This window comes from Gnatocerus cornutus, chromosome 2, assembly GCF_029298725.1.
Source record: "Gnatocerus cornutus isolate USDA-ARS CGAHR chromosome 2, icGnaCorn1.1, whole genome shotgun sequence".
Classification (NCBI taxonomy): Eukaryota; Metazoa; Arthropoda; class Insecta; order Coleoptera; family Tenebrionidae; genus Gnatocerus; species Gnatocerus cornutus.
The window spans coordinates 21,540,997-21,567,960 of NC_142234.1; the positions used below are offsets into that span (position 1 = coordinate 21,540,997).

Below are 26,964 nucleotides of genomic sequence, written 5' to 3' on the forward strand. Positions count from 1 at the left end.
AATGTGGCAATTTTTGTTTAACATTCCGCAAAAGTTTAAAAAATTGGCACTGAGTAAATCGCTCGCTACTGGACGACCAATGGCAGAGCCGCATATTGAGTTTGGAAAAACAGCTTTTAGACAGTTATTTTTGATGAGTTTTAGAGATTTTAAGATGAGAAGGTTGGCATTTTTATGCCCCAGAATTTGACATTTGTCAATTTTGGCAGGAAAATTGCCATGCCAGTCCTTAAATTGTCCCAAGTAAAGTAAAATTTTCCTCCAGATTCAATCGTTGTCTAAAAACGGTAAGGAAAAAGTTAAATTTTGACATATTTAAGTGACAGAGTTTGGACGATCGTCTTTTGTACCCTAAAACCCAATTCGCATGACATTGCCATTGCAACAATCGCAACCGAACGAATTACACGATGAAAATTGTAAAATTTGTAACCTTGGGTGGACAGTTGCAACTTAAATCAACTGTTATTCAGCAGACTTGAAAATTTGAGGTGTTTTAATAAATTAATCAATCGTTATATTGAGAGCAACGATCTTGAAATGGGCAGTTCTGAAAAAAGTCCATTATTTGGCTTGGTGGTTGGTGGCGCCATCTAGGACTGCAAGTTCAAACTAAACGTCGACTCAACAAAGTAGAAAACTGTAGCCCAGTTTTTATAAAAAAATATGTACGCAACGACACAAAATGGCGTTAAAGAAACCATCAAAAACCTTTAAATAGGGCAACATAAAGTCGGAGAAAAACAGCAGACTTCTTTGGCTTTGAGGATAATTCCGCCAGATGACGCTTTTGGCCCTCTGATGGAAAAAGCCTGAACTAATTACTTCGCGCTCTTGCCACCCCAACCCCATCCTGTAATCCGACTAATAAAGCTAGTTTTAGGGTGGATCTGTAAACTTACAACTACAATCCGAAATCACGTAAGAATGTCATAAAAAACGGAGTGTTGCGGCTACGCCAACCGCTGATTCAGGTTTTTTAAGTCTCTCATCCTTTTATTTTTTCCTCCAAAACTGCTTAACATTCAATGCAAATGTAACAAACAGAAGCTTAATCTTTATTTCGTTTTTTTGTTTTATTTGTTGGTTTTTATTGTTTTATCTTTTAATTTCGGCGGACGCAATTCTTCTGAAGTGTAAACCCAACAATAACTTGTGAATTTCGTTGTTATGGTAATCCGTACCATGTGAATATGATGATGAGCATAAAATGATTGTGAAATATTAAAAAATGGGTTTATTAATATTTAAATAACTTTATTAAGTTCGTTACCTTGCTGTCGCGGTTACAGAAGAATGACCGTGAAATTTGCTTTTTTCCGACGTATTTTACTGAATGAGAGAATTTAAGCAGAATTATAATAATTAAAGGTTGAATTTTTAATGTCTGTCATTCATAAATACGTAAACTACGGAAACAAACAAAATTCTTTTTGGCCTCATGAATTGTAAACGTCAAATTAACATTCAATTGACATCTTTTACACACGCCGTGCGGTAAAAATTGCCCAAATCGTCTGCTCTTCAGATGCGTTTATAAATTAAAATCACTTGACCATAATGAAGATTGATCACCAAAGTGGAATCTACCTAAATTCTTATCTCAATTAAGACAATATTTCTATTTTTAAAGTAAGATTAAAACGTTTTTTATACAGCGCCATCTTGTGTACTTTTTGTGCACCAACTACAAAATTGACAGAATTGACAGATGATGAAATTTACAAATGTCAGATGTGACAGTTCTCATGAATTTCGAAAAACCCAATTATTTAAATTAAATTTTTCGGCCAAAAAGTTTAATACAACTCTTGTGCGTTAACCATTTTACAACATACATTTACTTACATGTAAAATGTAAGTTACCACACGCGACTGTAAATGACTATAAATTGTGATTCGTCTATGTCAATGAAAGAAATTTCAAGCTTGGAGAAACACGATGCAGGGATACTAAAAATAGGTTTGTTTATAAATTATTTACATTTATTCATCGTCGACATACAAGTAGGTACATGTATGACATTTGCACAACCATACAAAATTAAAAATATTCCTGGAATATCGACGTATAATTTTATGTACAAACAACGAATATCTACATCATTAAAACAGCGTGCGACCTACATCTAGCTCCTCTCCTCAACAAAAAACATCATAAAATCATCCAATTATCACTAATCATAAGGAACATTGCGTGTACTAACTACCCTACACAGTGTCACCCTAATAAATATCACTGAAAGTCAAAGTCTGCGAATTCTGCGAATGCAAGTGATGATGCAACTCATCTAACGACTGATGCGACATGCTATTCTCCCCCAACACCCCCGACCCCACCGACGGCGGCCCCTGCCCCCCGTTCTGCCCCCCCTGCTGACCTCCCTCCTGCCTCATGATGTTCCGCCGCCATTTAGCCCTTGCGTTCTGAAACCACACCTGCAGGACCCTCTTCGACAGGCCCGTCTTCTGCGCGAGCTGCTTGAGGTCTTTGGCGTCGGGGTTCTGGTTTATCGCGAAGTACGTCTTCATGGTGCGGAGTTGGTGGTGCTTGAAGGAGGTCCGCATGCGTTTGGTGCGCTGGGTTTGGTGGCCGTTGCTGGACGCTGGGGACGTCACCGACGAGTCGTAAGACAAAGATTCCATGGACGAGGACAAGTCGCCTTGCTGGAGCATTTCTGCAATAAGAGCAAGAGTTGATGGATGGCTGACGAAGGCGAGTTTTTGTCGAGGCTGGTTTTATGTAATAAGCAGAACTGGGAGTTGAGAAAAATTCAGTTCTGGAGATTGACGCTGAATGCACGGTTGAATGCCGATAAAAAAATCTGTACACGTAATGACAAGAAGTTGGGTTTTTTCAAGGGCAGGATGCAACAAGAAATTATAAATTATTTACCAGGAAACGGAGTTGTCGGCGGAAAAATCGGTTCACATGCCGAAGCTGCCACGGGGATAATAAAATATTCGTCTTTCTGGTACAGTCGCGGTCAAAATAAAGTTTCTAGAATTGAGCTGTGTAAAACTGACTTTCAAAGTAGGCATAATCATAATTTTGTAGGCTTTACAACGACATTCATGAAACAAAAGAAAACACATCGCGGCACTCGTGACTAAAGTGGTTTCGAATTTAAGGTCGTAGAAAAAATATTATATGTAACACGTTTATAAATTACTCTAGATGCTCGTATTTTAAACACTCGCAGCGAGCTAGCGGTAATTAATATTAAAAGAATCACTCTGTACATTTTTAATAAGCACAATACGCAGATTTCGGTTCGATCAAAAAAATTAAAAATTATAAAATTGGTCGCTACAGGTCTACAATTTTTAAATTTGGCACAGTTAGTGAGTGAGTTTAAATTATTAGTAATCTCCCGAAATTTTATTGCTGTAGCAGTAAAATTACAAGAGTTGCAAGCTTTAATATAAAATTTTGAAAATTGTTGGTTTATCTACAGAATAAAAAATTTCAAAATTTTTCTCTCTAAAGCTATAATTTTGAAATTTAGCCCAGTTGATAAAGCAAGTCCAAATTAGTAATCCTTCAAAATTTTATCGCGTAGCATGAGCATTACTAGAGTTACAAGGTATAATAAAAAAATTAAAAATTTTTGGTTTATCTTTAAAATAAAAAATTTCAAAATTTGTTTCTCACGGGCTATAATTTTGAAATTTAGCACAGTTAATAAGCAAGTCTAACTTAGTAATCTTTTAAAATTTCATTGCAGTAGTGCTAAAATTACAAGAGTTACAAGATTTAATAAAAAAAATGAATATTTTCGGTTCATCTTTAGAAAAAAAAATCCAAAATTTGTCTCTTTTGGGTTATAATTTTAAAATTTAGCACAATTAATAAGCAAGTCTAAATTAATAATCTCCCAAAATTTTATCGTTGTAGCATTAGAACTACTAGAGCTACAAGCTATAATAAAAAAAATTAAAAATTTTTGGTTTATCTTTAAAATAAAAAATTTCAAAATTTGTTTCTCATGGGCTATAATTTTGAAATTTAGCACAGTTAATAAGCAAGTCTAACTTAGTAATCTTTTAAAATTTCATTGCAGTAGTGCTAAAATTACAATAGTTACAAGATTTAATAAAAAAAATGAATATTTTCGGTTCATCTTTAGAAAAAAAAAATCCAAAATTTGTCTCTTTTGGGTTATAATTTTGAAATTTAGCACAATTAATAAGCAAGTCTAAATTAATAATCTCCCAAAATTTTATCGTTGTAGCATTAGAACTACTAGAGCTACAAGCTATAATAAAAAAAATTAAAAATTTTTGGTTTATCTTTAAAATAAAAAATTTCAAAATTTGTTTCTCATGGGCTATAATTTTGAAATTTAGCACAGTTAATAAGCAAGTCTAACTTAGTAATCTTTTAAAATTTCATTGCAGTAGTGCTAAAATTACAAGAGTTACAAGATTTAATAAAAAAAATGAATATTTTCGGTTTATCTTTAGAAAAAAAAAATCCAAAATTTGTCTCTTTTGGGTTATAATTTTGAAATTTAGCACAATTAATAAGCAAGTCTAAATTAATAATCTCCCAAAATTTTATTGTTGTAGCATTAGAACTACTAGAGTTACAAGCTATAATAAAAAAAATTAAAAATTTTTGGTTTATCTTTAAAATAAAAAATTTCAAAATTTGTTTCTCATGGGCTATAATTTTGAAATTTAGCATAGTTAATAAGCAAGTCTAACTTAGTAATCTTTCAAAATTTCATTGCAGTAGCGCTAAAATTACAAGAGTTACAAGATTTAATAAAAAAAATGAATATTTTCGGTTCATTTTTAGAAAAAAAATCCAAAATTTGTCTCTTTTGGGTTATAATTTTGAAATTTAGCACAATTAATAAGGAAGTCTAAATTAATAATCTCCCTAAATTTTATCGTTGTAGCATTAGAACTGCTAGAGTTACAAGCTATAATAAAAAAAATTAAAAATGGTTTATCTTTAAAATAAAAAATTTCAAAATTTGTTTCTCATGGGCTATAATTTTGAAATTTAGCACAGTTAATAAGCAAGTCTAAACTAGTAATCTTTCAAAAATTCGTTGCAGTAACGCTAAAATTACAAGAGTTACAAGATTTAATAAAAAAAATGAATATTTTCGGTTCATCTTTAGAAAAAAAAATCCAAAATTTGTCTCTTTTGGGTTATAATTTTAAAATTTAGCACAATTAATAAGCAAATCTAAATTAATATTTTCCCAAAATTTTATCGTTGTAGCATTAGAACTACTAGAGTTACAAGCTATAATAAAAAAAACTAAAAATTTTTGGTTTATCTTTAAAATAAAAAATTTCAAAATTTGTTTCTTATGAGCTATAATTTTAAAATTTAGCACAGGTTAATAAGCAAGTCAAAATAATGATTTTTTAAAATTTGATTGCAGAAGCGCTAAAATTACAAGAGTTACAAGCTTTAATAAACAAAAATGAATATTTTCGGTTTATCTTTAGAACAAAAAATTCCAAAATTTGTCTCTCTTGGGCAATAACTTTGAAATTTAGCACAGTTAATAAACAAGTTTAAATTAGTGATCTTTTAAAATTTCATTGCTGTAGCACTAAAATTACTAGAGTTACAAGCTTTAATATAAGAAAAAATTGAAAATTTTTGGTTCATCTTAGAATAAGAAATTCCAAAATCTGTCTCTTTTGAACTATGGTTTTGAAATTTAGCACAGTTAATAAGCTATCATTTACAAGAGTTAAATGCGCCTCTGACCCGTAAATGCTGGCAATTCTCCATATTTTTGAACTATCAAAATGAAAAGTGCACTCGTCAAGTGGTAGGCACTAGCAAGGTAACCAAAAATCATTGCTAAATTTGAAAATTAAGTAGATGGAGTACGCAACTCGTACGCATTTAAAAATGGCTCTTATTGACAAAATCTCAACCGATTCGAGGGTCGCGACGCTCCAACTCCATTCCTCCCTCTTTGGAAATGTTTGTGCTCCCACAAAGCACTCGAGCACGTCTCTGAGGGTTGTTATAGCGAACGTTGCACCGACAACTCCATCCACCCCCTATATACACGATTCAAGCATTCTCCATATCGCACTCCAACATTCTGAACAAATATAATTAGTAGACGCTTCCAAAAATAAAAAACTGCGTTTCTGGAAGAGACGAACAAGTGGAAGATCACCAAACCTCGCAATTTTCAACCCAAGTTGCGTCTTTTTATCGATTTGCAGACAATATCTGAATCCACCCCAAATCCATTCATTTACGTTTCGACAAAGCGAAAGGGTTGCTTTCATTGTGTCCGCTTGTATTTTCTAGAGTGAACAAATACAATAAAGTTAGTATGAATTTCAAGCATTGTTTACTCTCGAATTCGCCCTCTCTAATTCCGGGTGGCACTGTAATGATCCGGGGAGAGTCCGGCTCTGTGCACTACCTGAAACCGCGTTCGATTCCGTTGTGCCGTTAATTGGGTGTTGATCTTCTGTTTTACGGCCTTTTAAGGTTCGGCAGTTCCAAGAATGGAATTGGATTGTAAAAGCAAAATTCGCTTCTTTGTTTTGAGAGTTGGTGGCGTGTCAAGAGTAATTTTTAATTGTTGGTATCCGGAATTAATTTTTTTATGCAATTCACTTATTTATGTGGAGTATGTTAACATATTTTATGTCGGACGATTGATGGAGAGATTATTTTGTCTCTCTTGGGCTATAATGAGTTACAAGTTTTAATAAACAAAAATTTAAATTTTCGGTTCTTCTTCAGAATAAAAATATTCCAAAATTTGTCTCGCTTAGGTTATAATTTTGAAATTTAGGCCAGTCAATAAACAAGTTTAAGTTAGGAATCTCACGAAATTTCATTGCTGCATCATTAGAATTGCTAGAGTTACAAGCTTTAATAAAAAAATTGAAAATTTTTGGTTTGTCTTTGGAATAAAAAATTCCAAAATTTGTCTCTTTTGGGCGATAATTTTACAATTTAGCACAGTTAATAAACAGATTCAAGTTAGTAATCTTTTAAAATTTTGTTGTTGTAGCATTAGAATTACTAGAGTTACAAGCTATTACAAAGAAATTTAATTTTTTTTGTCTATTTTTAGAATAAAAAATTCCAAATTTTTTTTTTGGGCTATAATTTTAAAATTTAGCTCAATTAATAAGAAAGTCCAAATTAGTAATGCTCCAAAATTTTATGACAGTAGCTCTAAGATTACTAGAGTTACAAGCTTTAATGTAAAAAATTAAAAATTTTCGATTGATATTTGGAATAAAAAATTCCAAAATTTGTCTCTTTTGGACTATAATTTTAAAATTTAGCACAGTTAATAAGCAAGTCTAAATTAGTAATCTACTAAAATTTCATCGCCGTAGCATTAGAATTACTAGAATTACAAGCTTTAATAAAAGAATTGAAACTTTTTGGCTTATCTTCAGAATAAAAAATTCCAAAATTTGTCTCTTTTGAGTTAGAATTTTGCATTTTAACCCAGTTAATAAGTAAATTTAAATTACTAATCTCCCAAAATTTCATCGCTGTAGCACTAGAATTACTAGAGTTACAAGCTTTATTAAGAAAAAATGAAAATTTTTGATTCCTTTTCAGAATAAAAAATTCCAAAATTTGTCTCTCTTAGGTTATAATTTTGAAATTTAGAACAGTTAGTGACCAGGTCCAAATTAATAATTTCTCAAAATTTTATTGCCATAGCAATTAAATTACTTAAGTTACAAGCTTTAATAAACAAAATGAAAATTTTCGGTTCATTTTTAAAATAAAAAATTCTAAAATTCGTCTCTCTTAGGTTATAATTTTGAAATGTAACACAGCTAATGAACAGGTTCAAATTAGTAATTTCTCAAAATTTCATCCCTGTAACCGTAGAATTACTAGAATTACAAGCTTAAATAAAAAAATTGAAAATCTTCGGTTTATCTTCAGAATATAAAATTCAAAAATTTGTTTCTCTTGGGGTATAATTTTCAAATTTAGCACAGTTAATAGGCTGGTCCAAGTTAGTAATCTCCCAAAATTTTATTCCTGTAGCACTAAAATTACTAGAATTACTAGAGTTACAAGCTATAACAAAAAAAGTGAAAATTTTTGGTTTATCTTCAGAATAAAAAATTCTAGAATTTGTCTCTCTTGGGCTATAATTTTAAAATTTACCACAGTTTTAATAAGCAAGTCAAATCTGCTAAAATTTTATAGTTGTAGCATAAGATATACTAGAATTACAAGCTTTAATAAAATGAATTAAAACTTTTTGGATTATCTTCAGAATAAAAAATTCTAAAATTTGTTTCTTTTGAGCTATAATTTTAAGTTTTAACACAGTTAATAAGTAAATCTAAATTAATAATCTCTCAAAATTTCATCGCTGTAGTACTAAAAATGCTAAAGTTACAAACTTGATAAAAAAAAATCAAAATGTTCGGTTCCCCATCAGAATAAAAAATTCCAAAATTTGTCTCTTTTGGGTTATAGTTTTGATATTCAGCACAGTTAGTAACCAGGTCCAAATTAGTGTTTTTTAAAATTTTATTGCCATAGCATTAAAATTACTTAAGTTACAAGCTTTAAAAAAAACTGAAAATTTGTGGTTTATTTTCAGAATAAAAAATTGCAAAATTTGTCTTTCTTGGGTTTTAATTTTGAAATTTAGCCCAGTTAATCAGCAAGTCTAAATTAGTTATCTCTCAAAATTTTATTGCAGTAGCACTAGAATTACTAGAGTTGCAAGCTATAACAAAAATATTGAAAATTTTTGGTCTATTTTTAGAACACAAAATTTCAAAATTTGTCTCTTTTGGGCTATAATTTTGAAATTTAGCTTAATTAATAAGCAAGTCCAAATTAGTAATCTCCAAAATTTTCTCGCAGTAGCTCTAAGATTATTAGAGTTACAAGTTTTAATAAAAAAAATTGAAAATTTTTGGTTCGTCTTCAGAATAAAAAATTCCAAAATTTTTCTTTTGAGCGATAATTTTGAAATTTAGCACAGTTAATAAACAAATTCAAGTCAGTAATCTCCCAAAATTTTATTCCTGTAACAATCGAATTACTTGAGTTACTAGCTATAACAAAGAAATTGAAAATTTTTGGTCTATTTTTAGAATAAAAAATTCCAAAATTTGTTTCTTTTAGGCTATGATTTTGAAATTTAGCTCAATTAATAAGCAAGTCCAAATTAGTAATCTTCCAAAATTTTATCGCAGAAGATCTAAGATTACTAGAGTTACAAGCTTTAATAAAAAAATTGAAAATTTTCGGTTTATTTTCAGAATAAAAATTTCCAAAATTTGTCTCTCTTGGGTTTTAATTTTAAAATTTAGCACAGTTAATAAACAAGTCGAAAGTAGTAAACTCACGTAATTTCATCGCTGTAGCATTAATTACTAGAGCTACAAGTTCTAATAAAAAAAACTGGAAATTTTTGGTTTTTCTTCAGAATAAAAAATTCCAAAATTTGTCTTTCCTGGGCAATAATTTTAAAATTCAGCACAGTTAATAAGCAAATCTAACTTAGTGCTTTTCCAAAATGTTATTGCTGTAGCACTAGAATTACTAAAGCTACAAGCTATAACAAAAAAACTGAAAATTTTTGGTCTATTTTTAGAATACAAATATTCAAAATTTGTCTCTTTTGGGCTATAATTTTGAAATTTAGCACAGTAAATGAACTGGTTTAAACTAGTAATTTCTCAAAATTTCATCGGCCTTGCATTAGAATTACTAAAGTTACAAAATTTAATAAAGAAAATAAAAATTTTTGGTTTATTTTCAGAATAAAAAATTCCAAAATTTGTCTCCTTTGGGCTATAATTTTGAAGTTTAGAACAGTTGATAACCAAGTCCAAATTAGGGATCTCCCAAAATTTCATCGCTGTAGCATTAGAATTATTTGAGTTACACAAGCATTAATACAAAAAAAATAAAATTTTTGGTTCATCTTCAGAATAAAAAAAATCCAAAATTTGTCTTTTTTGTGCTATACTTTTGAAATTTAGCACAGTTAATGAGCAGGTCCAAATGAGTAATTTCTCAAAATTTCGTTGCCGTAGCATTATAATTACTAAAGTTACAAGTTTTAATAAAAAAAAATAAAAATTTTCGCTGCCTCTTCAGAATAAAAAATTCAAAAATTTGTTTCTCTTGAGGTATAATTTTGAAATTTAGCACAGTTAATAAGTAATTCCAAATTAGTAATCGCCCAAAATTTTATTCCTGTTGCCCTAGAATTACTAGAGTTACAAGCTATAACAAAACAAGTGAAATTTTTTTGTCTATTTTCAGAATAAAAAATTCCAAAATTTGTTTCTCTTGCGCTATAATTTTGAAATTTATCACAGTCGATAAGTAAGTCCAAATTAGTAATCTCTCAAAATCGGATTGTATAAAAGCAAAATTCGCTTCTTTGTTTTGAGGTTGGTGGCGTGTCAAGAGTAATTTTTAATTGTTGGCATCCGGAGCGAATTTTTTATGCAATTCACTTATTTATGTGGAGTATGTAAACATATTTTATGTCGGGCGATTGATGGAGAGATTATTTTGCGTTTTGTGTTTGCAGCCGCCTCATCAACTTGGCAGGTGGACGTTATGAAACAACGGACGAGGTGGAGTTGTGTGGATTTATTCCGTGGAAAGATTAAAAGAAAGGAAGCAAAATGATAAAAACAGAAATGTTACAATAATTGGGTTTAAAGCTCGAAAAACATGCAATGGAGCTAAGGAATTAGCACTTTTAAGGACATTTTCGTCTCTGAACAGGCGAGTTTAGTAAAACCCGAAAATCTCGGCCGTTCTTTGTAGATACCGTAAATCGATAAACGTCGGTCCGAATCAATACCGTGTCTCTAATTGCGTCCGTGGTTGACATCCACGGTCGCAGGTGTCGTCCTGCCATAAATCGTAATTTTATTGTTAAAATGCTAGAGGTCCTGGCATGCAGCAAGCGGCCATAGCGTCGGCCCAATTGGCTACCGGATTCTAGTTATCCAATCCCCGATCTGAGGATACTTTTCATCTGTCAACGAGTCCAACTCGGCCACCCACCGTCAAACAGAAACTATAAATTACCTTCCGATACCAACGATTCGATACTAGCCGCCGACCACGGTTCCAACTCGTTTTCGGGAATCAAATAAAACTACCGATTCGGTCGGATTTTTTCCTTTTTTTCCTCCGAACGGTCACTGGCAATGTCAACGCAGGGTCGGAGTGAAGCCGAAATTGGAAACAGAAAATTTACCCAGCGTGGCAGCTGCCATCCTCATGGTAACCGGAAGTTCCCCGCACGGCGGTCGATCGTCCACCGGCAGCTTCCTCTTCCTTGGTCTTCCCTTGTGGTGTTGAGGCGGCGCGTTCCCGTAGTATCCCGTAGGCGAATCGCCCCCTCTGAACATCAGCTCGACAGGATCGCTCGTATCGCAATAATCCAGGAGTTCATAGTGCGGTCGGCAGTAAATCAGTCCGTCCCTCATTCCAAAATGGTCGCCTTTAGACAAAGGGATCCCGCAGGACGTGCAGGAGAAACAGTGGAGGTGGTAGACTGAGTCCCTTGCTCGCATCACCAACTCGTTGGCGGAGATGCCCGCCTGGCAGCGGCCGCATCTCGTCACGGCGAACATCCTGAAATTCAAAAGACATTTTTTTAATTAGAAAAATTATAAAGGGCACAGGTGTTTTGTGATGGGTTTTTTCCCCCAATTATTTAACCCATCAAATGCACCCATCGAATAACTAGCAGCGAGTTGAGTTTATAACAATATCGCGCCGACAAATCTCCAAACCCACACCTGACAGCAAGTCTGTGATTGATTCGCCGATAATGTTTGTCACTATTAAAATACCTTATCTGCATGTGTCATAACAGGTGAAATACTATAATTAGTGACAACTCCATCCACTCTAGTCAGGCTTAGATACAATTGTCCAATTATCATGGCTCTTGTTAAAAGGGAGCGAAATTTGTTCTCTCTTGAAAATCAGACTAGAAAATCCATAAATTTCTTATTAAACATAAATGTGCATCATGTACCGTACCTTTGTCGTAAAAATTCACTTAATTGTATAAATTTAGATTCTCTGCATTTTGAGAATCAAGTTAAGTGAGAATAATTTAAAACGTATAAAACAACGCTAGCGTGACACTTTTCTTAATAGGATTGCCTACTTCTTAGTGTAATCACAAGTCTGTATTTGACTAGAGGAAGAATGTTAATAATGCCTCTATTAATTAAGATATGTTATTTTATGAGGCATAAAATTCTATAGCTAAATAATGAATAAACAAGCGAGCAAATTTATTTCTTTTTGTTTCATCCGTATTCGACTCGATTATCTCAAAAAATCTTTGATAAGTCATTTTTCTACTCCCGTATTTAAATTGCCGTCTAATAGTGACATTTTGCGGCACTTGGTGCCGTCATTTTAGTCACGAGCTGAAGTTGGCCGCCGCTGAAATTGAAATTGAAAATTTGGGGTTTCGGGGGTTTCGGATTTAAGGACGTAGATAAAGTATAGTATGTAACATGTTTATAAATTACTTTAGACACTCGTATTTTAAGCACTCGCAGTTAGCTAGCTTCGATTAATATTAAAGGAATCATATTATTAATAAGCACAATTCGCAGATTTCAGTTCGTTCAGAAAATAAAATTTATAAAATCGGTCACTATTGGTTTATAATTTTGAAATTTGACACAGTTAGTGAGTGAGGCACAGTTAGTAACCTCCCGAAATTTGATTGCTGTGACACTAAAATTACCAGAGTTACAAGCTTTACTAAAAAAATTGAAATTTTTTAACATTTTCATCTTTAGAATAAAAAATTTCAAAATTTGTCTCTTTGGGGCTATAATTTTGAAATTTAGCACAATTATTAAGCAAGTCTAAATTAGTAATCCCTCAAAATTTTATTGCCGTAGCATTAGAATTACTAGAGTTACAAGCATTAATAAAAAAAAAAAATATTTTTGGTTTATTTTCAGAATAAAAAATTCCAAAAATTGTCTCTCTTGGGCTATAATTTTTAAATTTAGCACAGTAATTAAGCAGGTCCAAATTACTAGTCTCTTAAAATTTGATCGCTTTAGCACTAAAATTAGTAGAGTTACAACCATTAATAAAAAAATTTGAAAATTTTTGGTTCATTTTCAGAATAAAAAATTTCAAAATTTGTCTCGCTTAGGCCATAGTTTTGAAATTTAGCACAGGTAATAAACAAGTTTAAATTAGTATTGTTTCAAAATTTCATCGCCGTAGCATTAGAATTACTAGAGATACAAGCTTTAATACAAAAAATTGAAAATTTTTGGTTCATCTTCAGGATAAAACAATTCAAAATTTGTTTTTTTTGGGCAATAAATTTGAAATTTAGCACAATTAATAAGCAAGTCTAAATTAGTAATCCTTCAAAATTTCATTGCCGTAGCATTAGAATTACTAGAGTTACAAGCTTTAATAAAAAAAATGAAGATTTTTCGTTCATTTTCGGAATAAAAAATTCCAAAGTTTGTCTTTGTTGGGCAATAATTTTGAAATTTAGCACAGTTAATAAGTAGATTTAAATTAGTAACCTCTCAAAACTTTATCGCTGCAGCATTAGAATTACTAGAGTTTCAAGCTTTAATCAAAAAAATTGAAATTCTTCGGTTGATCTTCAGAATAAAAAAATCCAAAATTTGTCTCTTTTGGGCTATAATTTTGAAATTTAACACAGTTAATAAGGAAGTCCAAATTAGTATTCTTTCGAAATTTCATAGCTGTAGCATTAAAATTATTAGTTACAAGCTTTAATGAAAAATTTTTGAAAATTTTCGGTTCATTTTCAGAACAAAAAATTTGAAAAATTGTTTTTTTTTGGGCTATAATTTTGAAATTAAGCACAGTTAATAAGAAAGTCTAAATTAATAATCTCTCAAAATTTTATCGCTGTAGCATTAGAATTACTAGAGTAACAAGCTTTAATAAAAAAATACAAAATTTTTGGTTCATTTTCATAATAAAAAATTCCAAAATTTGTTTCTTTTGAGCTATAAGTTTGAAATTTAGCACACTTAATAGGCAAGCCTAAAGTAGTAACTTCGCTCAATTTGACTGCGGTGGCGTCAAAATTACCAGAGCTACAGGGTTCTTTTAAGTCGGAATAATTTTAATGCCCTGTCTCAAAATCTCGATATCTTTATACAGAATGTTCCAAAATTGCGTCAAAAAATACCTAGCGAGATCGAACTCTTTAATATAAACAACAATTTCCTCTAAATAAGTTAATTTTGGTTTACATTTTCTTTTTTTTTCCTAGATTTTTAACCGAATTATGTACACTCTCAAAATCGCGTTTATTTTCAAAGAAAAAAAATTGAAAAATTTGCACACGCTTATAGTTGCTCAAGCTCTAGAATCCGACACAAAAATTTGTTTTTTATCGCCGGTATTTTGGCGCCGCGACGCCTGATAAGTGTAATGTTTAGCGACTTTTGAGTTTTAATGCAAACTCGCTGACTCAAATGACAAAGGAAATATTTTTTCTTCCACAAACTCACAAATCGCTTAAAATTACATGTTCAAAGCGTCGCGACGGCAAAACTATGGAAAATAAAACAAATGTTTGCGTTAAATTCTAGAGCTCTGTCAACTAAAATTTGCAAAATTTTATCAACAAAAGGGGTGTTTTTCTCCGATTTGGCATGAATTCCGAGAATCTCTCAATTTTTCCAGCTAACTTCTCGTGCTGTTTGTTCAAAAATCCCACAGATAAGTAATCCGATAACCGCCCCGAATTTCCCCCATTAATTACCAGCCCTGTTTTTTCTCCAAAATTCCAACCTCGTATTTCGCATCCCCGCACCCATCATCTGCCGAATCCTTTGCATAAACCCAAAGTAAGGGTGGCTCCGAACCCAATTAGTGCGTTATTGATGTTCTTTGTCCTTCTGGAATTCCTCCGGACTCATTCATCTGTCAACTCATTCACAATTGATGCAGATTTCACCCGATTTTTTGTACCTACGTGATGCGTTACGTAACGGAAATAACGAGTAAACATTCTTTTTTATCGGTTCATTAAAATTCTTATCGTTGACGACGGGGGAAAAATTATGTCGATGTTAGAAATGCCTAAATTAAAACTAATTGGTTATATTAATTTATCGATGGGGCTGCTGAGACATTCTTGAGAACCCAACACGTGGATTTGACGGCGCTGTTTTGGTAACTGCGGGTTTGTTGTTGTTGGCTTTGTTAAGGGTGGGTGTCGGAGCGATTACAGAAATGATAACGCCAGGGATATTTACAAACAACCAGAGGGTTGGTAGTATTGATTTTTCCACTTTTCAAAAACTCACCGATAGTAATCTTCCTTGCAGTAGATATTTCCATCTCTGGCGAAACAAGTCAGCTCCGTATCCAGAGGCAACTTGCATTCGCAGCATTTCAGACAAGAAGCATGCCATTGTCTGTCGACGGCTAGGAGGTAGTAGCGGTCTTGTATTCTTCCTCCGCAGCCGGCGCACGTGGTGCCGTCGATGGAGGAGACACCGCCTAAGCTGGAGCACGGCGAAGAGATGGTGCGTTCGATTGATTCGCGTTCCTTCAACATGGTAGGACGAAGATGCGACTGAGGACGAGGCTACCTAAGACGGGAAGAAATGTCGTTTTGGTGAAAAAATGCAGAAAACGGGGAGAGAAATTTAATTAGTTATGGCGGTAACGGTTTAATTGCCGTCTGCCGGCTTTTTCCGCAATTGGCGCCCAGACGATCGGGCGAGGCTGGTATATGGGTTAGCGGATATACAGGGTGTTTGATTAAAGAAACCGAGTTAGTTTAGTTACAATTGTTTTATTAGAAACAATAATGATTCTTAATGTAAGGTTTGTTTTGTTCTAACAGGCCAGGACTTGGAGATATTGTTAAAATATTTTTTTTGAGTACTCTGCATTCTAAAGAAGATTCTAACTTTGATAATTTTAACGCCACGTCAACTAAATTTGGAGAGGTTACTAATTTCAGCTTTTCTATTAATTGTGCAGAATTGCAAAATTATAGAACAAAAGAGACAAATTTTGGAATTTTTTGTATTGAGAATAAACCAAAAACTTTTGAAAAATGTATTGAGGGTTGTAACTCTGGTAATTTTGGCGCCACAGCAATCGAATTTGGGAAGGTTACTCAATTTGGAGTTGCTTATTAACTGTCTTAAGTTGCAAAATTGTACGTTAAACAGAACAGATTTTAGAAATTTTTAATCTGATGGTGAACAAAAAAAATTATTAAAAAAAAATTTAAAAAGTTTAAACTGTGGTAATTTTTACGCCACGTCGACTAAATTTGGAGAGGTTACTAATTTAAACTCTCTTATTACTTCTGCTAAATTTCAAAATTATACACCAAAAGAAACAAATTTTGGAATTTTTTATTTAAGGACAAACCAAAAAAAAATTGAAAAAAAAAATGTTAAGGGTTGTAACTCTAGTAATTTTAGTGCTATAGCAATCAAATTTAGGGCGGTTACTTATTTGGAGTTACTTATTAACTGTCTTAAATTGCACAATTGTACGGCAAAGAACACAAATGTTGGAAATTTTTAATCTGAAGATGAACAGAAAATTACCAAAAAAATATTAAATCTTCTAACTCTGGTAATTTTTACGGCACGTCAACTAAATTTAGGGAGATTACTAACTCAAACTCTTTTATTACTTCTGCTAAATTTCAAAATTATTTACCAAAAGAGACAAATTTTGGAATTTTTTATTTTGGGGACAAACCAAAAAAAAATGAAAAAAATGTTAAGGGTTGTAACTCTAGTAATTTTAGTTCTACAGCAATTAAATTTAGGGGGGTTACTTATTTGGAGTTACTTATTAACTGCCTTAAATTGCACAATTGTACATCAAAGAACACAAATGTTGTAAATTTTTAATCTGAAGATGAACAGAAAATTACCAAAAAAATATTAAATCTTCTAACTCTGGTAATTTTTACGCCACGTCAACTAAATTTGGGGAAATTACTAACTCAAACTCTCTTATTACTTCTGCTAAATTTCAAAATTATACACCAAAAGAGACAAATTTTGGAATTTTTTATTTTGAGTACAAACAAAAAAAAATGAAAAAAAATGTTAAGGGTTGTAACTCTAGTAATTTTAGTGCTACAGCAATCAAATTTAGGGGGGGTTACTTATTTGGAGTTACTTATTAACTGTCTTAAATTGCACAATTGTACATCAAAGAACACAAATGTTGGAAATTTTTAATCTGAAGATGAACAGAAAATTACCAAAAAAATATTAAATCTTCTAACTCTGGTAATTTTTACGGCACGTCAACTAAATTTGGGGAGATTACTAACTCAAACTCTCTTATTACTTCTGCTAAATTTCAAAATTATACACCAAAAGAGACAAATTTTGGAATTTTTTATTTTGAGTACAAACAAAAAAAAATGAAAAAAAATGTTAAGGGTTGTAACTCTAGTAATTTTAGTGCTACAGCAATCAAATTTAGGGGGGGTTACTTATTTGGAGTTACTTATTAACTGTCTTAAATTGCACAATTGTACATCAAAGAACACAAATGTTGGAAATTTTTAATCTGAAGATGAACAGAAAATTACCAAAAAAATATTAAATCTTCTAACTCTGGTAATTTTTACGGCACGTCAACTAAATTTGGGGAGATTACTAACTCAAACTCTCTTATTACTTCTGCTAAATTTCAAAATTATACACCAAAAGAGACAAATTTTGGAATTTTTTATTTTGGGGACAAACCAAAAAAAATTGAAAAAAAATGTTAAGGGTTGTAACTCCAGTAATTTTAGTGCTATAGCAATCAAATTTAGGGGGGTTACTTATTTGGAGTTACTTATTAACTGTCTTAAATTGCACAATTGTACATCAAAGAACACAAATGTTGGAAATTTTTAATCTGAAGATGAACAGAAAATTACCAAAAAAATATTAAATCTTCTAACTCTGGTAATTTTTACGGCACGTCAACTAAATTTAGGGAGATTACTAACTCAAACTCTTTTATTACTTCTGCTAAATTTCAAAATTATTCACCAAAAGAGACAAATTTTGGAATTTTTTATTTTGGGGAAAACCAAAAAAAAATGAAAAAAATGTTAAGGGTTGTAACACTAGTAATTTTAGTTCTACAGCAATTAAATTTAGGGGGGTTACTTATTTGGAGTTACTTATTAACTGTCTTAAATTGCACAATTGTACGTCAAAGAACACAAATGTTGGAAATTTTTAATCTGAAGATGAACAGAAAATTACCAAAAAAATATTGAATCTTCTAACTCTGGTAATTTTTACGCCACGTCAACTAAATTTGGGGAGATTACTAACTCAAACTCTCTTATTACTTCTGCGAAATTTCAAAATTATACACCAAAAGAGACAAATTTTGGAATTTTTTATTTTGAGGACAAACCAAAAAAAATTGAAAAAAAATGTTAAGGGTTGTAACTCTAGTAATTTTAGTGCTACAGCATTTAAATTTAGGGAGGTTACTTAGCTGGGGTTGCTTATTAAATGTCCTAAATTGCAACATTGTAGGTCAAACAAAACAAATGTTGGAAATTTTTAATCTGAGGAAGAACAGAAAATTACCAAAAAAATATTAAATCTTCTAACTCTGGTAATTTTTCCGGCACGTTAACTAAATTTAGGGAGATTACTAACTCAAACTCTCTTATTACTTCTGCTAAATTTCAAAATTATACACCAAAAGAGACAAATTTTGGAATTTTTTATTTTGGGGACAAACCAAAAAAAATTGAAAAAAAATGTTAAGGGTTGTAACTCCAGTAATTTTAGTGCTATAGCAATCAAATTTAGGGGGGTTACTTATTTGGAGTTACTTATTAACTGTCTTGAATTGCACAATTGTACATCAAAGAACACAAATGTTGGAAATTTTTAATCTGAAGATGAACAGAAAATTACCAAAAAAATATTAAATCTTCTAACTCTGGTAATTTTTACGGCACGTCAACTAAATTTGGGGAGATTACTAACTCAAACTCTCTTATTACTTCTGCTAAATTTCAAAATTATACACCAAAAGAGACAAATTTTGGAATTTTTTATTTTGGGGACAAACCAAAAAAAATTGAAAAAAAATGTTAAGGGTTGTAACTCCAGTAATTTTAGTGCTATAGCAATCAAATTTAGGGGGGTTACTTATTTGGAGTTACTTATTAACTGTCTTAAATTGCACAATTGTACATCAAAGAACACAAATGTTGGAAATTTTTAATCTGAAGATGAACAGAAAATTACCAAAAAAATATTAAATCTTCTAACTCTGGTAATTTTTACGGCACGTCAACTAAATTTAGGGAGATTACTAACTCAAACTCTTTTATTACTTCTGCTAAATTTCAAAATTATACACCAAAAGAGACAAATTTTGGAATTTTTTATTTTGAGGACAAACAAAAAAAAATGTTAAAGGTTGTAACTCTAGTAATTTTAGTGCTACAGCAATCAAATTTAGGGGGGGTTACTTATTTGGAGTTAGTTATTAACTGTCTTAAATTGCAAAATTGTACATCAAAGAACACAAATGTTGGAAATTTTTAATCTGAAGAAGAACAGAAAATGACCAAAAAAATATTAAATCTTCTAACTCTGGTAATTTTTGCGCCACGTCAACTAAATTTGGGGAGATTACTATTTTAGGCTTCCTTATTAATTGTGTAAAATTGCAAAATTATAGACCAAAAGAGACAAATTTTAGAATTTTTCATTTAGAGAATGAACCAAAAATCTGCAAAAAAAATGTACGAACGCCTATAACTCTGGTAATTTTTACGCCACGTCAACTAAATTTAGGGACGTTATTAATTCAAATTTTCTTATTAATTGTGCTAAATTGCAAATTTGTAGACTAAAAGAAACAAATTTTGAAATTTTTTATTTAGAGAATGAACCAAAAACTGCGAAAAAATTGTATTAGCGCTTATAACTGGTAATTTTAACGCCACGGCAATGAAATTTGGAAAGTTTACTAATTAAGAAGTGGTTACTAACTTTGTGAAATTTCAAAATTATAGGCCAAAAAAGACAAATTTTGGAATTTTTTTATTTTGAGATAGAACCAATAAAATAAAAAAAATGTGTTAAAGGCTGTATTGCAGGTAGTTCCAGTGCCCCAGTAATGAAATTTGGAGCGATTACTAAGTAAGCCTTGATTACTAACTGTGACAAATTTCAAAATTATAGAGCAGAAACTACTAGATATAGAAATTTTAATTTTTTTGAATGAACCGAAAACTGCGAATAATTTTTATTAAGGGTTGTAACTTTGGTAATTTTAACGCCTTAGCAATCAAATTTGGTGAGATTACTTATTTGGTCTCCTAATTTTAGAAATTCTTTCAAAATTTTACCCAAACCCACATCTAAAATATTTATAATACGATTAATTCTAATATTCATTACTTATTAGAATGTCATAAATAACATTATAGGAGTCAGCCTCGTTTGTTTTTAATGGTAATGACTATTTTTAATTAAGATGTAATGCTTCGTGTCATGTATTTAATTGATAATGTCTTTATTAAACGGACATGCACTCGTTAGTTTGTTGTGATGAATATAATTGAATATAAAAATTATTCTTTAATATTATTATTACATTTCCCCGAGACTAACATTGTAGAATAGTTTTTCTAGGGCTTTATTAAAACCGAAAAAAAATTGCGTGTTGAGATAATCTGCTCACTTATTATTATTCCCATGTAAAATTTTCTTTGTTTTGCAAAGCTCAGCAGGTGCAAAATGTTGCATTTCTGCACCATCGCTCATTAAAAAATTCACTTGAAACGAGAGAAAATAAATTTGTTTGCGTACAACTAAACAATAGAAAAGTGTGACAAGGCTGAATAATAATAAAGAAATAAATAAATCTAAATAAATCTTCTATCGACACAGAAGAATTCTTGCCGTCGCGTCGCGTCGGCAACTCTTCACCCTTTTCCACCGTAGCGCAATTACAATTAGCAATTAACAAATTAACAGTCGTTCGCAGCTTACGCAAAGTAAATAAACCATCGCTTCTCTCAATTAAGAGCGCGTTGTTCTTGCAGATAGACAAAGACGTATTGAAAAGTCAACTCATTACGATGACAAGGACGGAATTCTCCATAAAGAAGTAAAATACTAACCGAGCGAGATTCAATTAATTCAAAGAGTTAAAATCAACAAAAACTACTTTCGATAATTGCATCAGATCGACCAACTGCGACTAATAAATTGGCGGCTTTTGTTTATTACAGTGCATGTCCGCAAACAGTATATTAACAAATTGCGCCGGTTTGTTGAAATGTGTAATATACTTTTAATTGTTGAGTAATTAAGGGAAAGATGCTGTTCCGGTGAAGGTTTTATGACGTTATAAAGTTGAGTTTGCTTCAGGGGTGGTGGAGAATTAATTACAGCACTGGTTAGCTGAAGGCTTGTTGTGTGAACGGGGACAGATTGATTCAGGGGAAAAGGGGGTGTTCGCGGTTAATGGCCAAGGAAAATTGAGTGGAAAAATTGAGACTTTACGACGAAGAGATTACTAGCTACTGAGCATTAAAAATTGACATAATTTTAGTCATGAATTTTTTCCAAAAAAATCACATAGACTTTTGGAAAATATGAGATTGCGAGAAAAACTAACTTCAATTTTGCTCCAAAACCAATTGGGATATCGACCTCGCAGTTTAACACACTTTTAGTCGTGAAATTTTTTCGACAAAATTAAATTTTCGACATTCGGACCACCAATAATTTTCGAACTTTTAAGCTCGTTCTCAAAATTGCAATGAATAAAAATTTTTAAAAATTTAGTTTGTTGCCTGAGAATATTAAAATTTGATACAGTCAATAAATGGATTAAGGGCATCAACCTCACCAAATTTCATCGCTGTGGCTCTAACATAACCAAAAGTGCGAATTTTTTTATAGAATTTTAGAACTTTTTGGATCGTCTTGAAAATAAAAATTTTTTAAATCTGAATCTGTTTAAAAATTTTGAAATTTAATGGAGTTAATAAATTAGTTAAGGGTTTCAACCCCTCCATATTTTATCGCTGTGGCTCTAACGCAATTAAAGATACAAATTTTTATTTTGAATATATTGAAACTTCTGGGTTCGTCTTAAAAATAAAAATTTCTAAAATCTGAATCTGTTGTTTTAGAATTTTGAAATTGGGTGCAGTTAATAAATGAGCTATGAGACGCAACGTCTCCAAATTTCATCGCGGTGGTACCAATACAACAAAAAATACAATTTTTTAATAGAATTTTGATTTTTTTTAAATTACCCTAAAAATAAAAAAATTTAAAATCTGAATCTAGTGTCCCACAATTTTGAAATTTGCTGCAGTTAATAAATGAGTTACAAATAGCAACGTCCAAAATTTCATCGCGGTGGTACCAACACAACCAAAAATACAATTTTTTTTATAGAATTTTGAATTTTTTTGAATTAACCGAAAAATAAAAATTTCTAAAATCTGAATCTGTTGTCTAAACATTTTGAAATTTTGTGGAGTTATTAAATGAGTTAAGAGTTTCAATCCGTCCAAATTTTGTCGCTGTGGCTCTAACACAACTGAAGATACAAATTTTTATTTTGAATTTTGAAACTGCTGGGTTCGTTCTAAAAATAAAAATTTCTAAAATCCGACTCTGTTGATCCACAATTTTAAAATTTGGTGCAGTTAATAAATGAGTTATGAGTAAGTAGCAACGTCTCCAAATTTCATCGCGGTGGTACCAACACAACCAAAAATACTATTTTTTTTATAGAATTTTGAATTTTTTTTAATTAACCGAAAAATAAAAATTTCTAAAATCTGAATCTGTAGTCTAAAAATTTTGAAATTTTGTGGAGTTATTAAATGAGTTAAGAGTTTCAATTTCTCCAAATTTTGTCGCTGTGGCTCTAACACAACTGAAGATACAAATTTTTATTTTGAATTTTGAAACTGCTGGTTCGCTCTAAAAATAAAAATTTTTAAAATCCGACTCTGTTAATCTACAATTTTAAAATTTGGTGCAGTTAATAAATGAGTTATGAGTAGCAACGTCTCCAAATTTCATCGCGGTGGTACCAACACAAACAAAAATACTATTTTTTTATAGAATTTTGAATTTTTTTTAATTAACCGAAAAATAAAAATTTCTAAAATCTGAATTTGTTGTCTAAAAATTTTGAAATTTTGTGGAGTTAATAAATGAGTTAAAAGTTTCAATCCCTCCAAATTTTGTCGCTGTGGCTCTAACACAACTGACGATACAAATTTTTATTTTGAATTTTGAAACTGCTGGTTCGTTCTAAAAATAAAAATTTTTAAAATCCGACTCTGTTAATCTACAATTTTAAAATTTGGTGCAGTTAATAAATGAGTTATGAGTAGCAACGTCTCCAAATTTCATCGCGGTGGTACCAACACAACCAAAAATACTATTTTTTTTATAGAATTTTGAATTTTTTTTAATTAACCGAAAAATAAAAATTTCTAAAATCTGAATCTGTAGTCTAAAAATTTTGAAATTTTGTGGAGTTATTAAATGAGTTAAGAGTTTCAATTTCTCCAAATTTTGTCGCTGTGGCTCTAACACAACTGAAGATACAAATTTTTATTTTGAATTTTGAAACTGCTGGTTCGCTCTAAAAATAAAAATTTTTAAAATCCGACTCTGTTAATCTACAATTTTAAAATTTGGTGCAGTTAATAAATGAGTTATGAGTAGCAACGTCTCCAAATTTCATCGCGGTGGTACCAACACAACCAAAAATACTATTTTTTATATAGAATTTTGAATTTTTTTGAATTAAACAAAAAATAAAAATTTCTAAAATCTGAATCTGTAGTCTAAAAATTTTGAAATTTTGTGGAGTTATTAAATGAGTTAAGAGTTTCAATCCCTCCAAATTTTGTCGCTGTGGCTGTAACACAACTGAAGATACAAATTTTTATTTTGAATTTTGAAACTCCTGGGTTCGTTCTAAAAATAAAAATTTCTAAAATCCGACTCTGTTGATCCACAATTTTAAAATTTAGTACAGTTAATAAATGAGATGAGTAGCAACGTCTCCAAATTTCATCGCGGTCGTACCAACACAACCAAAAATACAATTTTTTTTATAGAATTTTAATCGATTTTTTGTCAAAAAAACTGACTAACGAACTTTGGGTATTTTTGGGCGAATTCTAGAGGAGAATGGGCTGAGAAAGTCACTGGCGCAAAGGGTTTCTTAATATCGGAAATATTTAGGTAACGTAAAAAATTATAAAAATGAAAATCATCTATAACTTTGATTGGTCATAACTCAATTATTTGTTGACGTACGTTAAAAATTCGCCCGGTTTTAAATTCCGCGTGAAATTCTGCGTAAAATAGGTACAAATAACTTGAATTTGCTTCACAAATAAACAAGATATTGATCGAAGTTCGCATAAGTAACACCTGGCAAAGGACTATTCTAGTTCCGGAGATATTAAGCTAAAATTTTCTTATATTTTCACATTGAAATCTCATAAGCAAAATCGACACTTCTATTTAACCATTTAAATTTCTAATTTTTCATACCTGAAGAAATTAATTAAATGTTTATTGCCATTGCCATTATTTATAGCTCCTGTTTGTTTGCACATTAACAACATAAAAGATTAATACATTTATGTATAGCCTAAGCACGTCTTATCGGCATATTATTATAAATTTACATTTACACAAAGTACAGAACACGCCAGGTAAGATTATAAAAAATATATTCGTAGATTTATCTCTCCATTATCAATCCCATTTGCCACACTCATGTTTTTTTCAGTGTCTATTTACTTCTCTCTGCACGCAACAATTTCACCAATTTTCTCGAATTCAATCAATCATAAAATTCCACACGAGTCAAAAAATTCCAATTTTTAAAATATGTATCTCCGTCCAGATTGAAAGCATGCGAACGAGATAAATAAGGCAAATGACATTTACGTCATGTCGTTTATTTATTCCCGAGACTTAAATTATGTGTAGCGATAATGTCGCAAACGTGATATAAATTTCTTAGAGCAGTTACATGGCTTTGTAATTGATGTAAAGTGAGTATGCGTGTGCGTGGAAACTCAACAAAGCTCTGCACAAGCGGGGCCCAAAAACAAAGGAAATGTGCCCACGTACATTAAAAATTTGCGAAAAAAAAAGACGCACGCACTGATTTATTCTAATTAAAGTGGCACAGTGAGATAATTTTGCGGAATAATTAAACTGGAATAAACAATAGAGAAGAATGTCTGCGGATATAAATTATGAGGTAAATGCAAATTAAACTGAATGAAAACTATCCGCAAAAAAGTGTGTGTACAGCTATTATAATTATTTTACTTTGCATATGTTTATCAGCTCGAGATTGTCTGCAATTTTAATTTATAATACTGTTTTTATGATAATTATTATTATTATTATTAGTGTGTAGTTACACGAAGGGTAAGTGCGGTTATTGTAGTTCGTGTTAACTAATTTGATTCAATTAGTATTCATAATTTTATTGATTACATTTATTAATAATAATTAGTTTAGTTGTGGGTTTGAAATTTCCCGCTGAATTTTGACGTTTGATTGCACAGCCTCCTCCGATTATAGAAAAAGTTGGGCAATGACAGCTGTCACACGTCACTGTAAATAATTCGTGTGCATAAATCTACGGGGTGGCGCCTTAAATTATGTAAAATGAGACAAATGATTGGTGTAATTGACAGCGACACTTCCCCCCCTCTCCCCTCGTTGCCTGACAATTGCCATTAGTCAAAACAGAGCTCGCTCGATTTTAATGCCGCCCGAAAATTCCCGTAATTATATTAATTAGCGCCTTTAATTGCCATTTCCCTACCTGTCAACGCCGCCCATAATCCAGAGGCCCGTTGAAACAATCGACACAAACACACCACAATCGCGACGTTTCGGACCGTCACTGTGCACTTTACCGTCGGTACAATGATGCATCTAAGGCCCAGTGCGTCTCTCTCAGGGATGCTGCGTTGGCTCCGCCCCAAAACGCGCGATCCGCCCATTTCGATGCGCCGATGTCACTGCGTGTCCAATCAGCCGCGACGGATTTCCCCTCCGCTTTGCCAACGGCCGCCCACTACTGGATTGTCATTTGTCGGCAACGCTGACTTCGCAATTGATTTACGAAGGGCGAAGGGACGGTAATCCGGCAAATTGGTGCGTTGGGGTGACCTTCGCGGCCGGACTCCCCTACTATGGCGATAGTCAGGTGGTTTTGCCTAGGCTGCTTGATCGGAGGGAGTTTGTCGCTGGGAAATAATAAGTGACGTTTAATGTGGAGGAATCTTAACGAAGCGTTTGCAGGTGTTATTATCAATGGCAGCGGAACTTGTCCACGTGATTTTTACGGTTGGTTTAATTAACGATGTCCGATCATGGGGAAAAAATGCGGTGAAATGGGTTTGATTGACAGGGTTTTGACATTTTTTTCGAAAAATTGATTGATGGGGAGATACGCGCACTCGAACGAGTTTTTGTTCAAAATTGCAATCAGATCGTTTAGATTAAGAGTTTCATCTTCAAAATAAAAAATTCCAAAACTTGTCTCTTTCGCTCTATAATTTTGCAATTTGAGACAATTAATAAGAAAAGATGAATTAGTAACCTCCCCAAATTTAGCTGACGTGGCGTAAAAATTACTAAAGTTAGAAATTAATTTTTTTTTTCCGTAATTTTTTGTTCATCTGCGATTAAAAATTTCTAAAAATTGTCTTGTTTGACGTACAATTGTGCAATTTAAGACAGTTAACAAGCAACTCCAAATGAGTTACTTCCCCAAATTTTATTGATGTGGCGTTAAAATTACTAGAGTTACAGCCCTTAACATTTTTTCTCAAAAGTTTTGGTTCATCCTCAAAATAAAAAAAAATAAAATTTGTGTCTTTTGGTCTATAATTTTGC

General features: G+C 31.7%; 1 protein-coding gene across 1 annotated transcript; it reads right to left on the reverse strand.

The window, feature by feature from the left end:
• Positions 1–1,985: 1,985 nt before the first annotated feature.
• LOC148180083 (LIM/homeobox protein Lhx9-like) lies at positions 1,986–26,748 on the reverse strand. Its single transcript, XM_088029938.1, has 4 exons — positions 25,886–26,748; positions 15,328–15,615; positions 11,232–11,611; positions 1,986–2,678 (listed from the first exon to the last, which is right to left on the reverse strand). The coding sequence occupies exons 2-4, from the start codon at positions 15,579–15,581 to the stop codon at positions 2,227–2,229; spliced, it is 1,086 nt and encodes a 361-aa protein (XP_087886064.1). The 5' UTR covers positions 15,582–15,615; positions 25,886–26,748; the 3' UTR covers positions 1,986–2,226.
• Positions 26,749–26,964: the final 216 nt, after the last annotated feature.

Coding starts and splice junctions, on each gene's coding strand:
- LOC148180083 (XM_088029938.1), bottom strand. CDS start 15,581: ATGTTGAAGGAACGCGAATCAATCGAACGCACCATCTCTTCGCCGTGC. Junction 11,612..15,327: donor TGCAAGGAAGATTACTATCG/GTGAGTTTTTGA, acceptor TTTGAATTTCAG/GATGTTCGCCGTGACGAGAT. Junction 2,679..11,231: donor GATGGCAGCTGCCACGCTGG/GTAAATTTTCTG, acceptor CTCTTATTGCAG/AAATGCTCCAGCAAGGCGAC.